We start from the raw sequence: 21,910 nt of genomic DNA, 5'->3' as shown, positions 1-21,910 counted from the left end.
ATCAAAGGTAACTGAGTTGGAGCAGCAAATGGTAGCCTGACTACACAGGTCCAGGCTTTGGGCATGCAACAGAATTCCTTCTGTTGATCTGGTTGGAATTGTGGTGGTTAAGCATGTGGTAGAGGTGATGGGTGACATATTTGTTGGAAGCATTGGAAATCTGGTGCTGCCGTCTGGTCCTGTCAGCCCTCCACACTGTTACATAGTGGGACAGATCTATTCATTTCCCTCCTTGCGTGGCTCAGTGGCTGGATGGGGGCTGCTGCCACAGTTGCATACTTACCTGCTTTGGGAGCAGTGCCGGTCTCTGCTGATGATGTATCCAATGCAATGTGCAGGAGTAATCTCACATGCACGAGTTAGTTAAGTAGGCTGCATGCATGGGATGGATCTCGGATGCAGGAGGAAGAGAGTGAGAGCGTCAGGATCATCTGTCTGGTGGTGAGCCAATGAAAAGGTCAGAGGGGTTTAGCCTGGTAATGTTTGGGAAGATGAAGAATGCAGTTGTTTGAAGAGAATAAAGCAAGTCAACTCCTTTTTGTGCTGAAAGAAATGAGTGAGTGCATTCTTTAATTGTGTGTAAACTGGGTAAATCAGTGCTATTACATTATATTCAAATGAGAATAAATCCAGTTTATTGAATTTCTTCTATCTACAGCCCTCTGTTCTGGGCAACATCCTGTGGAATTTCTTCTGCACTCTCTCCCTTTATTCCCACCACGTGTTTCCTTCAGCAGGGTAACTAAATTTCTCTTTACATAAAAGCTACCTTTTGACCAAACCATTAATTATCTGTCATAATATCTCCTTCAATAGCTCTGTGACTTTTGTTATGGTAATATTCATGGGAATTATCTAGTGGAAAAGTGCTGATGTGCATGATTAATTTTATTTTTTAGGTGAAGAACAAGAAGAGGTTTCTGCTCAAAAAGACTCCAAGCTGAGTGATACTGTTTCACTGTACAGAGGTGATATAACAAAGCTGAAAATTGATGCGGTAGTAAATGCAGGTTAGTATTCTCAGCAAAAACTAAAGGTAATTTATTTTGAATAAATTAATTCAATCACAGGCTGACTAAATTGACTGTTGAGTGATGGATCTCTAAAAATACAAAATTTTGTGTTCTTGTACGAATTGATGAGAATGCAAATATCTGAAGTGAAGCATAATGTTCCTAAAATACTCTAGTTCAGATTGTATCTGCTGAATATTTACAGTATTTTCTGTGAAATTCTTTTTGTTCAACAAGGTGGTGGAAATTTTGTTTATTTATAGGTTGTTGTTTTTATGGTACTGAAATTCAAAAAGTAGTATTTTAAAACTTCATGATATGAGAAGTATACAAGCCTGCAAACAATTTTTGAATTCTAAGTGAAATTGATGCAGATCATTGGGGAAACATGTCTCTTAAATACTAATTGGTCCATAATCTGAAGTCAAGGAAAGTTGCTCACTGGACATACCTTGTGCAGATTTCTTGGAACCATACTTGCTGGAACTTAAGATTTTCCCACTGTAGATGGTGAACAATTGAATTCTTATTGTTTGACCACAATTAATAGATCTATGAAGACACCTTCTTTATGAAATTATATGAAATTCACTTCCCTATTCCTTAAACGTCATAAGATGATCTATGTCCATCTAAACATTGTCTCTTTGTTCATCAAACTCATTGTCTAGAATGCTCAGGTCATGGAAAGTCCCATTGAATTGTGCTTTTGACTCTCCATCTGTGCTTACAACATATTTTCATGCTGTCAGCAAACTTCCTGGCCATAAATATCCTTGTCCAGAATCAAGTGTATATTTTTTAAAAAAAGCTAGAGTCCAGGTACTGAACCCTGAGGTACTCCATTGGTCATGGTCCCCCAGTTTGAAAAACTGCCTTCTACAACCAATTTCTGATCCTATCGCTGAACCATTTTTTCTATCCATTTGTCTTCCTATCTAATGTGTCTTTGCCGTCCATGTCAACAGGTCATGTGGGATCTTATCAAATGCTTTATAAAATCAATTGTCTACCATCTTTCAAGTTTGCGAGTCAGGATTTACCATGCAAAAATTCATGCTGGCTCTCCTTAATTTTCCCCTGCCTTTGCAAATGTTGATGGATTATATCTCTCAGAATCCTCTCCAATAGTTTCCTGACATCGGACTAATGGATTACTTGTTACCCAGACCATCCTTACAGCTTTTGTTTAAAAGCAGGGCTACCTTTGCCGTCCTCTGATCTTCTGGAAGTTCCATCTTTAGCGATTAGTTTAAAACTATCTGTCAAAACTCCCAAAATTTCCTCCTGCCTTTGCACAGTTTTCTGTGATGCATCTAGATTGAACCTTTTGATTTCTCCACCTCAATATACTCGAAGATTGCTAACACCTCTTCACTCTTGGTGCAGACATGCCTTGGCTGTCTTTAATTACCTCCCTCCCCTCCTACTCTTGCTCTCATGTTCCCCATCTCCTCTGGCTGTGCGCTTTGACACCATCCTGATCCTTAAGATGACCTATTTTTTCCCTCGTGACCCTTTTGATCTTGATACAAGATTATTTTGGACTCTCCCTTACACTCTCTGACAAAGCTATTTCCAAACCTCTTTTAGCACTACTTACTTCCCTTTTCACTATGCTCCCATATTCCTTGTACTCTTCAAGGGATTCCCTCGAACCTGTCTTACTGACTGACATATGCCTCATTTTTCTTTCTGATCTGTGCTGCTATATCTCTTGTTAACCAGGTTTGCCATTCCTACTGGGAACATGTTCATCCTACATTGACCTCATCGTAATTTTTAATGCTTTGCATTTGGCAATCGAGCTCTTACTCTTCTTCTTTCTCCTTAAAACTATGCCTTCTAGTATTCGACATTTCCAATATATCTATTCCAATTATAATTTTATAAAATTCTATCAGATTGTTGCCCCTTAGCTCCTGCGCTCCAGAGAAAACAATCCAAGTTTCTCCAACCTTGAAGGTGATATACTCCAATGCAGGCAGCATCCTGGTTAACCTCTTTTGTACCCTCTCCAAAGTTGCCACATCCTTCCTGTAATGTGAGTAGAATTGTACACAATGCTCTAAATGTGGCCAAACCAAAATTCCCAAGAATTGCCACATGACATATTTACATTTATATTCCATGCCCAACTGATGAAGGCAAGTGTGTTATGCCTTCTTTTCCCACCCTAAGCACCTGTATTACTACTCTCAGGAAAAAGGTCACTCTGTACTTCATTGCTTATAATAATCCTGCCTTTGACTGTATGCTTTTCTCTGAGAGTAAGTTCAAAGCCACACATTTAAACTCCATCTGCCATTTATCTGCCCATGTTTCCAACAGGTTTGTGTTCTGCTACATCATTTGATAACTTACTCACTATCCACAATATAAGGCAGCACAGTTGGCGCAATGCCATTACAATGTCAGCAATCAGGGCTGGAGTTCGCATCCCACGCTGTCTATAAGGAGATTGTACATTCTCTCCGTGTCTGTATGGGATTTCCCTGGGGCTCCAGTTTCCTCCCACCAGAGGTGAAGGTTAATTGGGTGGCATGTACTCGTGAGCCTGTTACCATTCTGTGTGTCTCAATTAAAAGAAATTTTGCCAATTTTTGTGCCATCTGCATAGTTACTAATAAACTCACCTACATTTTCATCCCACTCATTTTTTATGTATCACAAATAACAGCTTCCAGCAGTGATCCTTGTGGAACAATATTTATCAGGGACCTCCAGTCAAAATAACACCTCTCTACCAGTACCCTCTGTCATCTACAGCCAAGTTCATTTTGAATCCTATCTACCAAATGCCTATCGATGTCGTGTAAATTAATGTTTTGAATTAGCATTCCATGAGGGACCTTGAAGAAAGTTTTACCAAGGTCCCTGAGCATGTGCAACTTTCCCTTTTCTCCCCTCACCAATCATGTCCCTCATCTCCTCAAAAGAAAATCAAGTTTGTAGGATGTGACTTCTCTTGCGCAAAACTACGCAGACTGTTCCTAAGAAGTCTGTTTTTCAAGACTTCTGTGAGGAGAACCTATCCCTCTCAGTGATGTATGGCTCTCCAGCCTGTAATTCTTTGGTGTGTCCTTTTCATCCTTCTTTAATAGAGGAATAACTCTGGCTATACTCCAATAATCTTTTATCTGTGGCTAGAGAGGATGGAAAGATTTCTGTTGAGGTCTCAGAAACTTTCTGACTTGTTTTTCTGACTTGGGATTAATTCTACCGGGGCCAGGGTCTTTTCACCCTGAATGGTCTCTTTGATATCTACATGTCCCTGATCCAATTGTTCTCCATGTCCTGCTGAGTAATGATAGTCAATATGATGGTTGAAGAGAAACACGGAGACTGCAAATGCTGGAATTTCAAACAAAAAAGAACAATACTGCTCGAGGAGCTCTATGGGTTGAGCAATATCAGTGGAAGAAAATAAAAATCGGCATTTCAGATTGGAGTCCTTTATCAATGTGGACAATTCTTTTTCTCCCATTGATGATGCTCATTCTGCTGACTTCCTCCAGCAGATCATTGAAGTGATTGAAACACCAGACTGGAGCCACTTGGATCTACCTTGAAGTTGAATTCAATTTCACATTTAGCAGCCTATTTCGTAGAAAAGCAGCCTGATGGTTTGGATTTTCAATGTTATGGTTTTTTTTTTTGACTGAGTTTGTTTTTGAGAAATGTGATTTGAATGCATCAAGTATATATTATTATTTTTTTTGGCGGCTGTTGTGTGGAAACCTGGAGATGCCAATCAATTGAATGTTAAAGACAATGAACTGGCATTTACAAAGAGGAAAAGACATTTTAATGCTACATACAATCTGCTGTAAGAGCTCCACTGGTCAAGCTGCATCAATGGAGGAAACAAATGGCTGACATTTCAAGCCAAAGCCCTTTATTGGTACTGGAGAAATGGAGGAGACATTGGTGGGATTGGTAAACCAGGTGGAGGTAAAACGTGGCAGTTTAATGTTGGAACACAGCTATTTATTTGTCTCTTTTCTCTTTGGCTTGGCTTCGCGGACGAAGATTTATGGAGGGGGTAAAAAGTCCACGTCAGCTGCAGGCTTGTTTGTGGCTGACAAGTCCGATGCGGGACAGGCAGACACGATTGCAGCGGTTGCAGGGGAAAATTGGTTGGTTGGGGTTGGGTGTTGGGTTTTTCCTCCTTTGCCTTTTGTCAGTGAGGTGAGCTCTGCAGTCTTCTTCAAAGGAGGTTGCTGCCCGCCAAACTGTGAGGCGCCAAGATGCACGGTGTGCACTGCCCAAAATGACCTAACGCTGGTCCCTGGAGGATGCAACCTTCTTCCAGTTCCCTTTTTGAGTTTGGTGAGGCAAGGTATTAGTTCGTATTTAGCTTACCAGTATCATTTTTATTGTGCATGACACTTTGTTTCCTAAATTCGGAAGATCAACAAAATAACCTTCTATTATGGTCAAATACATTCATTGTTATTTTTCTCCAGTCTGCCATTCACCAGCTCATTTTAATAAGATACACGAGGTTGGGTACTGTAATGTAATATAAGGTTGTAATCAATCCTTGAATTTTTGTTTGAAAGTGCAGAAAGGATGAATTCTAATGCAACAGAGCCTCAACAGCTTATCAAGTGATCCACTGGTCACTAATCCATTTTTATTTCAGTCATCACTATTACTCATGGAGTTCGGATTTTAAATCTTTGAATGCAGGAACTGGATGTTAATTCAGAAATATTAAACCAATGTTATGCAATTCTGGCAAAACTCTGGTTTGGAAGTTCTCCATTGAAGAGTTAGTTAAATTGCATCACTGTGTAATTTAACTATCAACAAATTCACTAACAATACCACGGTATAGGGTTGTATAAAAAGGGGAAATGAGTCAGGATACAAGAGGGAGATTGAAAACTTGGCTGAATGGTGCACCAACAACAAACTCGCAGGAGGGAGATTGAAAACTTGGCTGAATGGTGCACCAACAACAAACTCGCAGGAGGGAGATTGAAAACTTGGCTGAATGGTGCACCAACAACAAACTCGCAGGAGGGAGATTGAAAACTTGGCTGAATGGTGCACCAACAACAAACTCGCAGGAGGGAGATTGAAAACTTGGCTGAATGGTGCACCAACAACAAACTCGCAGGAGGGAGATTGAAAACTTGGCTGAATGGTGCACCAACAACAAACTCGCAGGAGGGAGATTGAAAACTTGGCTGAATGGTGCACCAACAACAAACTCGCAGGAGGGAGATTGAAAACTTGGCTGAATGGTGCACCAACAACAAACTCGCAGGAGGGAGATTGAAAACTTGGCTGAATGGTGCACCAACAACAAACTCGCAGGAGGGAGATTGAAAACTTGGCTGAATGGTGCACCAACAACAAACTCGCAGGAGGGAGATTGAAAACTTGGCTGAATGGTGCACCAACAACAAACTCGCAGGAGGGAGATTGAAAACTTGGCTGAATGGTGCACCAACAACAAACTCGCAGGAGGGAGATTGAAAACTTGGCTGAATGGTGCACCAACAACAAACTCGCAGGAGGGAGATTGAAAACTTGGCTGAATGGTGCACCAACAACAAACTCGCAGGAGGGAGATTGAAAACTTGGCTGAATGGTGCACCAACAACAAACTCGCAGGAGGGAGATTGAAAACTTGGCTGAATGGTGCACCAACAACAAACTCGCAGGAGGGAGATTGAAAACTTGGCTGAATGGTGCACCAACAACAAACTCGCAGGAGGGAGATTGAAAACTTGGCTGAATGGTGCACCAACAACAAACTCGCAGGAGGGAGATTGAAAACTTGGCTGAATGGTGCACCAACAACAAACTCGCAGGAGGGAGATTGAAAACTTGGCTGAATGGTGCACCAACAACAAACTCGCAGGAGGGAGATTGAAAACTTGGCTGAATGGTGCACCAACAACAAACTCGCAGGAGGGAGATTGAAAACTTGGCTGAATGGTGCACCAACAACAAACTCGCAGGAGGGAGATTGAAAACTTGGCTGAATGGTGCACCAACAACAAACTCGCAGGAGGGAGATTGAAAACTTGGCTGAATGGTGCACCAACAACAAACTCGCAGGAGGGAGATTGAAAACTTGGCTGAATGGTGCACCAACAACAAACTCGCAGGAGGGAGATTGAAAACTTGGCTGAATGGTGCACCAACAACAAACTCGCAGGAGGGAGATTGAAAACTTGGCTGAATGGTGCACCAACAACAAACTCGCAGGAGGGAGATTGAAAACTTGGCTGAATGGTGCACCAACAACAAACTCGCAGGAGGGAGATTGAAAACTTGGCTGAATGGTGCACCAACAACAAACTCGCAGGAGGGAGATTGAAAACTTGGCTGAATGGTGCACCAACAACAAACTCGCAGGAGGGAGATTGAAAACTTGGCTGAATGGTTCACCAACAACAAACTCGCAGGAGGGAGATTGAAAACTTGGCTGAATGGTGCACCAACAACAAACTCGCAGGAGGGAGATTGAAAACTTGGCTGAATGGTGCACCAACAACAAACTCGCAGGAGGGAGATTGAAAACTTGGCTGAATGGTGCACCAACAACAAACTCGCAGGAGGGAGATTGAAAACTTGGCTGAATGGTGCACCAACAACAAACTCGCAGGAGGGAGATTGAAAACTTGGCTGAATGGTGCACCAACAACAAACTCGCAGGAGGGAGATTGAAAACTTGGCTGAATGGTGCACCAACAACAAACTCGCAGGAGGGAGATTGAAAACTTGGCTGAATGGTGCACCAACAACAAACTCGCACTCAATGTCACCAAAACTAAGGTGCTGATTGTTGACTTCAGACCGGGAGAACTAGATGTGTATGATCCAGTGAACACTGGGGAATAAGAGGTGGAGAGGGTAAGCAAATTTTAAGTTCTTGGGAGTCACTATCTTGGAGGACCTTTCCGAACCCAACACATTAATGGCATTGTGAAGAAAACACATCAGCACCTCTACTTAGGAGTTTGTGGAGGTTTGGTATGACATCAGAAACCCTGGCAAATTTCTACAGATGTGTGTTGTGATGTGTGCTGATCGGCTGCATCACTGTCTGGTATGGAGACACCAATACTCCTGAGCATAAAGACCTGGAAGAAGAAGTGGACACATCCCAGGACATCCCACCATTGAGAACATTTACAGGGAAAGCTGCTATCGAATCCCATCAAGGATCCGATGGGGTTCGGTTCCGGGACTTCCATAATAAATTGAAAATATCTTGTCAGGGTCTATCTGTACAGATCAAGTATGAATATTCTGTAATTATCCCCCACCCATCCTGTGTAATGGCGCTCTAGCTCAGCTCCCCGGCACACAGAGCTGTTCTCTGGGCTGCAGCATATTTGGACACTGTAACAGTCCGAGTTTGTGACACTCACCAGATAGATGCCTTCATGTTTATATGAGGTAATCACCCCGGGATATGGGATCTGGGTGAGGGGGGAACAACCATGTGGAGCGGAGACCAACAGCGTGGATGGACAAACCTTGGGTGTTGGGCAATGGTTGGGGCTATGCTGCAAGGGCAAGGGACGGGCATAGATCTACCTTTGCAGCCTCTGACTCAGCCTGGTCCCATCTGCACACAGCCTGCTCCCCACCACCTCCTCCTTGCCTGGAATTGCAGCCATTTCCCTGCTGCTCACATTCCCAGAAAAACTGCTGGGAGCTGGCACCATAAAGACCACCACTGAGTGGCCGAGGGATCAAAACTGAGGCCGAAGTCACTGAAATGTCCGTGTGTGCACCAGGATGGTGAGTGCTGATGGATCCACTGCCATAGCCTGACATCCCCGCTCCTGCCAGGAGCCCGACCACCGTGAGCGGTGGTTTGGCCTCCCCTGCTCTAGATGTTCCCTGTGCCTTGTTCAGCTTTTGGGACACTTTTTCAGGAATCATCCACCAAAATTACAAAAATGATTGGCAACAGAGATACTGAAAGGGGAAAGAGATGTCAGAAATAGTCCACTTGGATGATTTCTGACATTTCCCTGCCCTCCCCCCCCCCCCCCACCTTTCTGGCCAGCATAATTTTGAAATATTGTACTTTGAATCTATTGTATAGGCGCCATAAGACTTGCACCACCAGGTTCAGGAACAGCTGCTACTCCACCATCAGACTCCTCAACCACAAACTCAGTCAGGGACTCATTTGATCACTCTTACTTTTGCACTTTGTTTTAATTCCTCTCTGTATTACAGTCATTTGTTCCATTATTTGTTTACATGTGAACATTGTGAACAGTTTATTTTTGCACTACCAATAAGTGTTAATTCTGCCCGGCCCACAGGAAAAATAATCTCAGAATTGTTTGTGATGTCATGAATGTACTCTGACAATAAATCTGAAATCTGCATGTATGGGTGTCTTTGTCTTTTGAAGAAATGTTGGATAGGGACCATGGTTGACTCAAGATAAAATTGTGATGTGAGCATAACAGTCACCCTTTTATTTACAAGATAATTGGACATGTTGAACATTGAAAACCAGTCAATGCAAAAAGCAACATAAACTTTAAGCCCAGCAATAGGTCTGTAATACCTGTATTCTTCTGTCATCCCATTTATTTGCATACTGCCTCCGTGGCTTTTAATAATTGATTTTTAAGCCCTGTAATTATGAAATGTTCCTTTTTAAAAGAGTGATTTTATTTGACAGCAGGTAATTTTAAGATTAAGGTCCAAATACCTTCACATAACAGATTGAATGATACCTCTACAAAGTCTTGATATTTTGGGTAACTGGTGAAAATTCCATGACTTGTTTTGTTTCATGGACATGTCTAAATCATGTGGCAGTATTAGATTTATTTCACTATGTGGTTTGTCATTTGAAAACTATAATTTAAAGCTAAAAAATTTTAACATAAAAATCTAGTCCGATGCCACAGGCAGTAGTGTGAGACTGATGGAAGAATTCTCATGGGCAAAAATAAAATATACCATGAGACAATTTTTAAAAAAAAAAGCAAGTTAGCTATCCACTGTATTCCAGACAATATTTATTCATTGGCCTATAACTAAGAGCAGAATTTCTGCCGATAATGTTCATGGGAGCTTACTGTGTAAATTAGCTACCATGTTTTACAATTACAATAATTATTGGTCTCAAATTATTTAAATGGCTTTGGATCCATCTGAAGTTAAAATTAGTACCAAATCAAGTCTAATTTTGAAAAAGGTGAAATTAATTATTTTTATTACTTGTTTTAGGAGAGCATCATTGAGCATTACTCATTAGAAAAGAATCAGAACTTTGAAAGTTAGATTTTTCTTTTCCAGAAACCATTCAAGCAATTTCTTTAATACAAAAATGCAGTCTAGCAATTCAAAAATTAAATGACAGTTAAAAAGAAAAATTGCAAAAAGATATAAAAGAAAAACTTTGAATTGGCCTTCATAAATCAAAGTATTGAGTATAGGAGTTAGGATGTTATGGTTAAAACATTGGTGAGGCAAAATTTGGAATATTGTGCGCAGTGACTACAGGAGGGATATCAATAAGATTGAAAGAATGCAGAGAAGATTTACTAGGATGTTGCTGGGACTTGAAAAACTTAATTCCAGATAGAGGTCAAACCGGTTAGGACTTTATTCCCTGGAGTGTAGAAGAATGAGGGGAGATTTGATAGAAATATACAAATTCTGATGGGTATGGATACAGTAATGCAAGAAGGTTTTTTTCCACCAAGTTTAGGAGAGATAAAAACTAGAGGACATGGGTTAAGAGTGAAAGGGGAAAAGTTTAAAGGGAACATGGTGGGGGGGGGGGACTTCTTCATGCAGAGAGTGGTGGGAGTGTGGAACAAGCTGTCAGCTGAATTGGTAAATGCAGGCTTAATTTTGACATTTAAGAAAATTTTGGATGGTTCCATGAAGAGAAGGTGCATGGAGGGTTATGGAATGGTTGCGGGTCAGTTCGGCGCTGACTACATGGGCCGAAGGGCCAGTTTCTATGCTGTTATGTATTTTGGTAGCCATTCATGGATCCTTTTCCCTGTGAATCAGTCATTTAGTTTGTCTCTTCCATACATCTCCCCTATTGTCTATGAAAAAAAAATTATAAATATTTTATGATTTCAGTCTGTGGTTCCCTCTTAAATGTGCTGTGGCCCCCAAGGGGGCTTTACGATTTCTGCTGAGAATGGCTGTACAATGGTTCTAATTTGTTACCTAGTCAGAACCTGATTAAAGCATCAAATGCTGCATTGCTGATTACAGCAAGGGGAAATAGCCCCATGGTAAAGAGTTGGACATTCAAATTTGGATAAAACCATCCATTAAATGAATATACAATATATCATTTTGTTTAATTATTTAATGCAAAATATGGTTTTGAGGTACTTCATTACAGATCTGTGATAAGCTAAAATTGGCAAGACATTGTGGTTTTGGTAAAATATTAGACCAAAATGATAACTGCTCCGTCAACTATACATATAGGACATGGGAATTATCCAAGGTATCCCCAAAACACTTGCTTGTAAATAATATTTAGCATCAGTCCAATGGTGATGTTGATAATATATACTGTTCTGGTGCATGTATCAGAAAAATAATAGCCCCTTTTACACAGTCACTTCTAGGAGGGAATATTGTATCTTTATTGAGGCTCCAATAGTTTAGTGGTTAGAGCACTGGTCTTGTAAACTAAGGGTCGTGAGTTCATTCCTTGCTGGGGCTCAACCCTGTGAGGGGTGCTGGACAAAGTGGCAACTCTCTGTCATCCTTAAAAAATTTCATGTATGTTACATTCTTTTAAAAAAAGTTGTATTACATGACAACAATTTATTGTGCCATGCCTTCTGTGTAAAAGGTGCGAGCACGGAATTAGGGGGTGTCATTCCATCCCCATCTTTAAGCTAGCAGCAGAGGTCATCACAACATGGAATCGATGTGTGTGTAAAAAGAGTGACCTGGCAGCCTAGGACCAGGATGGGAAAGGTATTTGACCTTTTGATGATGTGTTATGTGTGCGACCTACCAGAGGGAAATTTAAAACGAGCAGGCAGCAGTCAGCAGCTAATGGTTACAGTATCTGTGAATTAGGGAGACAAAGAGATCTAGGACATCATTATCCTCCGAGCAGAGGATGAAATAAGGCGACATAGCTAGGATGTGTAAAGGATGGCCCAATATTGGAATGGCTGGCACAACACCTTGGAGACTGTGGCTTTGCTCAGGCCAAGGTGCAGGTAAAAAGCAAATTAAAGAGCTTGCAAAAAAAATTCCATCAGGTGAACAACCATAATGGCAGGAATGGTAGAGGGCCATATTTCAATTTGAGGTATTTCATTTGGGGCACAAGCCACTCTGCAAACCTGGTTGCTCTTCTGAGCAACATGGAGGATCCAGCTTCCCCTGAGACCGTTCCAGCTGTGTCTCCCTCCTCCAGCAGCAGTGCTGATGCCGGAGACCCTAGCAACATGGACACAGAGACCAGCAATAAAAACAGTGAATCTGTGCCTCCCGATTGACCAGGTAAAAACTTATTATTTTTTTTGTGATTAACCTTTTTTTGTTCATGTGTTTTTGTAAGTGTGTTTTGCCCATAAAGAGCTGTCTTGCTAATCCCGCTTGTATTCTATTGTTCTCTAGGATGCCTGTTGCGGCAGAAATCAACCAAAGCCCAGGCGGTGACAAAGGAGCTAAAGGGACTTGTTACTGACCATGGACCGTGAGGATCTGAGAGGGAACGCCTCCTATTGGAAATGCAGAGGGTCCATGAAGAGCAGCTGAGGAGAGAGGCGCAGGGGGCAGAGATGGCAGATCAAATGATAAGTTCGGCAGCATGTTTAAGGACATTCAGTGTGAGATGCAGAATTAGGTCTCATTTCTACGAGACTTGATTGCACTCATGGCACCTCCTGTACCACAGCACCCTTCTCCCGCTCCATAACACCAAACCCCCACACGACAGTACCACCTGCGCTCGTGCACCCCAGAGGCAGTATTATTCTCTGCTACTGCATCAGAGTGACAGCCTCCACCACATGGATGACACATATGATCCTTCTCCTTCCTCCAGCTACTGGAGTGATTTAGCAGTTGCCCACACTGTATTGTGCCTTACTACTTTTGCACATGGTCATTGGTGTTTTGTTTATCAGCACAGTTATAAATAGTTATTTACTGTTGAATTTTCCCTTTTATTGTAATTTACTTTTCCTGTACACGACAGTTCTCTGACATGTGCAATATACATTTACTATAAGTTGTTATTGTTTGCTTAAATAGCTTACAGAATGGACATAATTGCTTCACAGATAGCCTGGTTGTGTGCTTGTGAACCCTGATAAACAACTTGATCGGGCTTGTGGAATTGGGAAGCTAAGTGTTTCACTCTGGCAAGAAGTCTCCCTTGTTGATTTCACATATATTGTGTAGAACCCAACAGGCAACAACAAAGTCTGATACTAAAGGGGTACAAATATCAAGTCACTTGGCCAGGCACTTCCGGCGTCCGTTGAGACATCCAAAAGCATTTTCCACCATCATCCTTGTCAAGCTCAAACGGTAGTTAAAGCTTCACTGCTGTTGATTGAGTGCGTGGTGGTTAGTGAACCCCTTCATCAGCCATTTCCTGAGGGGGTAAGCTGGGTCTCTGACTAGATACATGGAGATTTCCACTCCGTTAAAAATTTTGGATTTCTGTGAGCAGAGCATTGTAGATGCTTAAGTACTTTATGCTACCTCTGAGATCACAAGCAATCAGTTCACTAACGTTTTCCAGTGGCTGTTTTACAATAAAAGGATTGAACCTGACCCTTGGACTTGTCATAAGTTTTATTTGAGGTAGCATCAGTCAGCCATCACTTAAGTTTATACAAATATATTTTTCACAGTGATTGTATCCTATATGATTACATGTGACAAATGAACATATTGATCTACACACACATTACTGTACAATGGGATATATAGACTTACTTCACAGGGGATGGATGAGTTGGCTAAAACTTGAGCATCATACATGCGACCAGGCCAACCCACATCCATATTTTTGAAGCTGGAACAACAAAAAGACTGTGTATAGATTGACATATGAAACACATTAATTGTTAAAAACAAATAATTGTAACTTGGGCTGTGTTCCTGACCAGCAGTTGTGGTCAACAGCAGCTTGAAGAACAATGGAGTGCCACTCTTTCTGATTGTAGTAAGCTGGTGTGTTGTCATGGTGGGGGGGGGGGGGGGGGGTGGCAATGTTGGGAATTTGTGTGCCATCAATGACACGAGCACACATTGGAATCCCCCATTCTACTAATCTGTATCCTGAAGACGTGCACCACTCGGGAGGTCAACAAAATGTTTAAATAGGGCCCTCTTTTCAAAGCTCCAGTAGCTTGACGTACCAATGCACACAGCGGCAACACCGACACCAAAAATACAACTAAGGGATAGCACACCACCACAAAGCAACAGTGTGTCTAAGCCGAGGTTCCAGATGCTGTCGCCAGTTTGTTGACTTACGCCTCAGGTGTGGCTCAGTAAGTTCCAATACAAAGTCAAAAGTGTCCTGGGACATACAGAAATGACTCTGCACTCATTCTCTTCAAAACTGTTGAGGACATTAGATCAGAATGTGCACCTGTGTGATCTCTCTCTCTTCTCTCTCCTCCACATTTTCCTTTTTTCTTTTCAATCTTTTTTATTGATTTTTTTTGATAAGAAATACAGTATGATGAAGACAAGGGAACAAAACTGAAAATACAATGTCACATATGTGTGTGTATTTTATACACATTCCCCCTCCACTGCAATGGATAAAAATGAAAAGAAAGAAGAATTTAATGTAAAACACCCTACCTACTCTAATAAAAAAATACAACTAAACAAAAACAGCTGAGCACCTTATTCTTAGGGTTACAAATATTTTGTAGATTTTGGCTCCTACCATAAATCAAAAAACAAAGGCAAGACTATATCTCATCTAATCACATTAGGAAACATATACATCATATAAAAATAAGTCATAAAATATTGCTGTGTATCTTCAAATTTCACTGATGAATCAAATATATGATATCTAATTTTTTTTCTAAACTTACACAAGACATAATGAGAAAACCATTGAAACACTGTTGGAGGTCTGGAGTCTTTCTATTTGAATAGGATAGCTATTCTACCCAACAATGTAGAGAAGGTCACAACCCATTGAACAGGTACAGAAAAACTCCCGATGTCTGGGTCAATAACCCTGAAAAGAACAGTTGTTGGAAGTATAGTTGAAAAGATATTAAAAATTTCTTTCCAAAGTTTTATAAGGATGAACAAGACCAAAACATATGTTATTGTAGCAATGTCATATGTCCATCTGTCACAAATAGGGTTAATATTAGAAAAAATACTAGCCAATTTATCTTTGGACATATGAACACATATAGAAGAGGTATTTACCAGTTTAAAAATCTTGTCACATAGATCCTCAAATAAGAGTCTTACAAGTTCTAGTTCTCAAGCCTTTTTAATCTTGTCGTGAAGTACTGGTTGTAATTTTAATAATCTTTCATATATAATTCCAATTAACCCTTTCTATTTGAGACCACCGCGAATTGACTCAGAAGAAGGAAATGTCTCCATCTACGGCATGTAAAGTCCGCGCAAATTTCTGCCTCAAACAGCTCCCTGATTCTCTCAATTTCTCCTCCAACGTCTATCTGTTCACACAAACACATTGCTCGCACGAATCCACTATTGTACACTTCAAAAAATTGAATATGACATGCAGCAAATTTGTTTGCGTTTGAAGAGCGGCATAAATGTGCATGGTTAGCATAAGTACATCAAGTTCAACTGCCATTATTGTGTGGAAAGTAATGTCCAACACAAATGTTATATGTCACACTTGATGCTGTTGTGTTACACATCCTACCTCTTTTATTCCTAGAATGTCACCTTGCTGTGTAAACTGACACACTGGTCCAGCACTCTGTATAAATTTGTTTGGTTCAGTGTAAACAAGCAAACTGTCTTAATGGTGGGTCTTTATGGCAGTATTGCGGGATTTCTGTATAAAAAGAGCCAACGTTGAGTTCCCAGAGTGATACCAGAACTGCAGTCTTCCATTTTTTTTCAGCCAAGATTAGTCATGAGGGGACCCTTTACCCCAAGAAAAACGGAGATTGAAGTCTTTGAAATTATTAAAAGTAAGACAGTCAGAGAGACAATGGTATTTAATGGAGATACTAAAGCATGCAAGTTCTGTATTAGATTATTATAATTGGTAAGATGATTTTATAGGTAACTAGTATTGTAAAAATTGAGATATAACATTGTATATATAACTGTTTTTTGTTATTATCGTTGGATTCCTTTGAGTTTCCTGCTAAGTGTTTACTACTGCCATAATGCATGTTTGTAATCCATGGTGCCTTTTACACAGCCACTTTGTTCCTGGTTATTTGTGGCTTTTTTTATACCATGCCTTCTGTGTAAAAGGCACTGACACGGAATGAAGGTGTCATTTCCACTCCCGGCTTCTGTCCGGCAGCAGAAGTAGTAACAGCCTCGATTGCCGTCTGTGTAAAAAGGCAATCCGACATTCTGGGACCAAACTCGGATAAGGATGTGTATGTGTTCCGTATTTTTTAAGTATATTTATGGACAAAGCATGCAAGTATGGCAACGGGAAAAATATTTTTTAATAATAATATTGCTGTCCCACTCTCTCCTGGTCGCCCACAATTATTCAGCAAAGGTAAAAGGCAGAGTTGATCTGGTTGACACGAGTAATTCAATAGGGAATACCTGAGTGGCAGATGTTTGGGGTTTAGCCCATCTTGGATGTTTTTGCATAATCCCAAATGCAGAAATCTGAAATGAGCTGTAGATGAAATGGCTGGAGTTGGAGATGAAATGAGCTGGTGGTGAAATAGTGATGCATCCTCTACTAGACTCACAGTTTCTTTGGGTGGGTGAAGCACTAATATGTTGCTAGGAGGAGAATGAGAGATGATTTAATTCATAAGTGCATACATGGCCTTTCAAAATAGGGCTTGATCATTCATGAATAAGATAAAAAGTACTTATCAAAGGGAATTGAATCTGGAAGGAGGGAGTGAATGCTCAGTTACTGATCCCACCGCCTCTCTCTCAGCTGTCCCCAGGTGTCTCTAGTCACCTTGTGCTGTGAGCAAGCTGGTCTGTGGGTTGGCCCTCAGTTTGAACAGTCTGAAGCCCACCATCCCACTCGCCCCCCCCCCACCCTCCCCCCCGACATCCCACCACGAGTACTCAACAATAGGTAGCAGTGATTAGTAAAGGATTATTTAAGATGGTATATGAGTGGAAAGAAAAAAATTGAAAACCACTGTTTTAATTGTACTTAATAGACTTGTTATCTGCATGGTATCATGACTGCAAAGGAAATGGGCCAATTTCAATTTTTCTCAAGCAAAATATTTCAGTAACAATTGGTTCTAGAGCAGTGGTTCTCAACCTTTTTCCCCCACTCACATACCACCTTAAGTAATCTCTTACTAATCACAGAGCACCTTTTACATAGGGGTTACTTAAGGAGATGTGTGAGTGGAAAGAAACAGTTTGAAATCCACTGCAAAAGATCAATACTTGGAGTAGATTTTCCCACACTCTTTTATAAATTGTGCACATATGTTTTATTAAATTGTGTGCACATTTTCCCATGATCTTTTCCAAATTTTGCACGTTTTATTCCCACTAAGATTTTCCCACACTCTTCTATTAATTGTTGTGTGTTAATAAAAGTAGTGTTTGATTGCAAGCCCGTGTCCAGACTTGCCTCTCTCAAACTTGACACTTTCTCAACACGACAATGACTAGTGCGGGGACCACTGGGAGAGTCTCCCAACAAACCGCCACCAGCCCCCAACAATAGCTGTGATACTAGTGAACCACGCAGTGACGGTGTTACCATTATCACCCTAATTTCAACTTTGCATACAAGACCAGGGGAATATTTTTGACTTGTTTTTTGTGGAGAAAAAGGTGGGTCTAACATGCCGTATAATACGGTATGTTATACGTAATGCTAGACACCGACACCAATGCTGTTGTGTTATACGTTCCGCCTCTTTTTTTTTCTGCTGGAATGTCGGCTTCTGTAAAAAGACTGACCCAGCATTATGCTGGCTTTGTTTGGTTCAGTATAAACAACCAAAGCTGACTTAATACCATGTCTTATGGCAATATCGTTGGATTTCTGTGTAAAATGCCTCCATGTCTTCTGGAAGTGTAGTTGACATCAAGATGGTGATTTTCATATTGTTGTCTTTTTCAATATTTACTAGGCTGGAATGTACTGGAAAATATTATGGATAATGCAGCTTCAAGTGATGAGCAGCTTTGCATTTTAATTTGAATATCTATAAGTTTCTGTGTTAGGTTATTCAGTTTATTGAAGAAATTACATCTGATCCTGAACTTTGCAATTTGATGAATTTGGTGTATTTGCCCAGAATACGAAACATTGATTGCAACAAAATGTTTAACAGTTGCTACTCTGTGCACTATGCATTTTTGCAGAGTGGGGGGCGGAAATATTTTCTCTGCTGCTGTCAATCAATCAAAAATTAACAAGGTATTGTTTTATTTATTCTAGTTTTACTCTGCATCATTATCAGCTTACCTATTCCAGTAAATATTTTCTGAGCTGAAGGATGCCTTTATGTATCTTATTATTGGCACATGCCACTTCATACCCTGCTCTTCTAAAACCTGGTTTACCTAATATTTTCTCTGAGATAATGGCTTCCATCTTCACAACAGCTTCTTCTCACTCTAATTTGTCCAATATGAGAAATCATTAGCCTCACTTAAAACTGTGGGCATGAAGATGTCTCCGTTCAGGGTAAAAAAAAATATAATATGAATATAATTGTCTGTGATGTATTAGCATCATTTGGTTACTTGCAGAAATGGAAAAACTTGTTTAACCTGTTAGTGGTGTCCATTCAGTTGTTCTATTACGTAGAATTGAGAATTTTCTGTTTTCACATGTTAAACTCTGAGTTAATTTTTAATTTAGACATAACACGGTAGCAGGTCATTTCGGCCCACAAGTCCATGCTGCCCAATTTACACCCAATTAACCTATAGCCCTGGTATGTTTCAAATGGTGGGAGGAAATCAGAGCTCCTGGGGAAAACCCAAGCAGATATGGGGAGAACATACAAACTCCTTACAGACAGCGCAGGAGTTGAATCCCGGTCCCGATCACTGGCTCTGTGAAGGCATTGCGCTAATCACTACGCCAACTGTGCTCCCTTTAAAGTTATTTTCTGGCAAAAACTGTTCTCATTATCTCTTAATTATCATTTTTGTACAGCTTGAGGTGAAGACTATTTTAGATTGTATCTGATTCTCGTGTGGGGATTTTGAAAGTAAGGAAATGTAATTGCTGACAGAAACTGTATTTCCTAATCTGAATACAGTAAAATCTCTGGTATATGGCACCTACGAGGATTGGTAGATGCCAGATAAGTGAGTTTTCTGGTTGCTTGAGACTATGTGTTGCATGAATGGAGAACTAATGGCGAGGCATGCCAATTTTTAACCTGTATTTTTTACCCATTTAATTTCCACAATTTTTGTGCAGGTTGCTGGATGCTTGAATTCTGGATAACAGGGATTTTACTGTATATGCAGTGGTATTGCATAAATCAAGCAGTTGTTTGAATGTAAAGTAATTCATTTACCAAGTCAGTGGCTGACATTTTGTATGGATTTGAAGTGGATTTACAAAACAGAAATGGCTGAAGTTATTTTGTTTTTGTTAATGTTGTCCAGCTGTTTCCAACCCTAATTCATCCATTCATGCATCCTCTTTTCTCCAAATCTTTGTGTATTTAGCTTCCTTTTTAAATAATCTTTGCTAGGTGCCTCAATAAAGTATTTCATGTGTACTTAATATATAAGTAATATGACATGACTTTTCAGACATCTTTTTAAGAGAAAGCAGCTCCAGATCCTTTTGCTGTTTCCAGTGAATGTATACTTCAGTTCTGAGCAAATATTCTGATACATTGCAACACCTTTGGGAAAACACTGATTTTCAAAATAATTAAAAATTATACATCAAATTAAAATCTGCACGAAGTGTTAGTTTTAAGTTGTTATTGTGGTTGCATTATTTGAATCTGCTGAAGGATCCTGGACTTGAAATGTTAACCGCTTTGGATACTGTTGACCTGTTTTAGTTCCAGCATCTGCAATTTTCTTCTCTGAAAAGTACTTTTTGCACTTGTATTCAACTCCTTTTATTCTGAAGTTACTGAGCTTGGTATTCTGATTCTGCTATAAACAGTGAATGTTGGAATAAGATTCTGATTGAATATGGAAGGGTTGAGGATGTTTTTTCCCTTGGTTGGGAAATGTTTCTTCTTTGGCTTGGCTTCGCGGATGAAGATTTATGGAGGGGTAATGTCCACGTCAGCTACAGGCTCATTTGTGGCTGACAAGTCCGATGCGGGACAGGCAGACACAGTTGCAGCTGTTGCAAAGGAAAATTGGTTGGTTGGGGTTGGGTGTTGGGTTTTTCCTCCTTTGTCTTTTGTCAGTAAGGTGGGCTCTGCGGTCTTCAAAGGAGGTTGCTGCCCGCCAAACTGTGAGGCGCCAAGATGCACGGTTGGAGGCGATATCAGCCCATTGGCGGTGGTCAATGTGGCAGGCACCAAGAGATTTCTTTAGGCAGTCCTTGTACCTCTTCTTTGGTGCACCTCTGTCTTGGTGGCCAGTAGAGAGCTCGCCATATAACACGATCCTGGGAAGGCGATGATCCTCCATTCTGGAGACGTGACCCACCCAGCGCAGTTGGATCTTCAGCAGCATGGATTCAATGCTGTCGGCCTCTGCCATCTCGAGTACTTTGATGTTGGTGTCGAAGTCGCTCCAATGAATGTTGAGGATGGTGCGGAGACAACGCTGGTGGAAGTGTTCTAGGAGCTGCAGGTGATGCCGGTAGCGGACCCATGATTCGGAGCTGAACAGGAGTGTGGGTATGACAATGGCTCTGTATACGCTAATCTTTGTGAGGTTTTTCAGTTGGTTGTTTTTCCAGACTCTTTTGTGTAGTCTTCCAAAGGCACTATTTGCCTTGGCGAGTCTGTTGTCTATCTCATTGTCGATCCTTGCATCCGATTAAATAGTGCAGCCGAGATAGGTAAACTGGTTGACGGTTTTGAGTTTTTTGTGCCCGATAGAGATGTGGGGGGGCTGGTAGTCATGGTGGGGAGCTGGCTGATGGAGGATCTCAGTTTATTTCAGGCTGACTTCCAGGCCGAACATTTTGGCAGTTTCCACAAAACAGGACGTCTTGCGCTGGAGAGCTGGCTCTGAATGGGCAACTAAAGCGGCATCGTCTGCAAAGAATAGGTCATGGACAAGTTGCTCTTGTGTCTTGGTGTGAGCTTGCAGGCACCTCAGATTGAAGAGATTGCCATTCGTGCGGTTCCGGATGTAAACTGCATCTTCATTGTGAGGTCTTTCATGGCTTGTTTCAGCATCATGCTGAAGAAGATTGAAAAGAGGGTTGGTGCGAGAACGCAGCCTTGCTTCACACCATTGTTAATGGAGAAAGGTTCAGAGAGCTCATTGGTGTATCTGACCTGACCTTGTTGGTTTTCGTGCAGTTGGATAACCATGTTAAGGAACTTTGAGGGGGCATCCGAGGCGCTCTAGTATTTGCCAAAGCCCTTTCCTACTCATGGTGTCGAAGGCTTTGGTGAGGTCAACAAAGGTGATGTAGAGTCCTTTGTTTTGTTCTCTGCACTTTTCTTGGAGCTGTCAGTAGTTCCTCTGTTTGTGTGAAAGCCGCACTGTGATTCTGGGAGAACATTTTCGGCGACACTAGGTATTATTCTATTTAGGAGAATCCTAGCGAAGATTTTGCCTGCAATGGA

The 21,910-nt window shown here is 41.0% G+C and overlaps 1 protein-coding gene and 1 long non-coding RNA gene across 5 annotated transcripts in view; both read left to right on the top strand.

Moving 5' to 3' along the window:
- macrod2 (mono-ADP ribosylhydrolase 2) overlaps positions 1-21,910 on the top strand; it is a 1,543,249-nt gene that overhangs the window by 85,018 nt on the left and 1,436,321 nt on the right. For all 4 annotated transcript variants that reach the window (XM_069931826.1, XM_069931823.1, XM_069931822.1 and 1 more), the window contains exon 4: positions 900-1,010. In XM_069931826.1, the coding sequence (XP_069787927.1) occupies positions 900-1,010 (111 nt within the window). The remainder of the gene's footprint in view (positions 1-899; positions 1,011-21,910) is intronic.
- Positions 9,111-21,910, top strand: part of LOC138760768 (uncharacterized) — a 29,042-nt gene continuing 16,242 nt past the window's right edge. Inside the window, exon 1 of the long non-coding RNA XR_011355856.1 lies at positions 9,111-9,562. This is a non-coding gene — a long non-coding RNA (uncharacterized lncRNA). The remainder of the gene's footprint in view (positions 9,563-21,910) is intronic.

This window comes from Narcine bancroftii, chromosome 4 (assembly GCF_036971445.1).
Source record: "Narcine bancroftii isolate sNarBan1 chromosome 4, sNarBan1.hap1, whole genome shotgun sequence".
Taxonomy (NCBI): Eukaryota; Metazoa; Chordata; class Chondrichthyes; order Torpediniformes; family Narcinidae; genus Narcine; species Narcine bancroftii.
The sequence above is the reverse complement of the archived record's forward strand: the minus strand, read 5'-3'. Positions and strand labels throughout refer to the sequence as shown.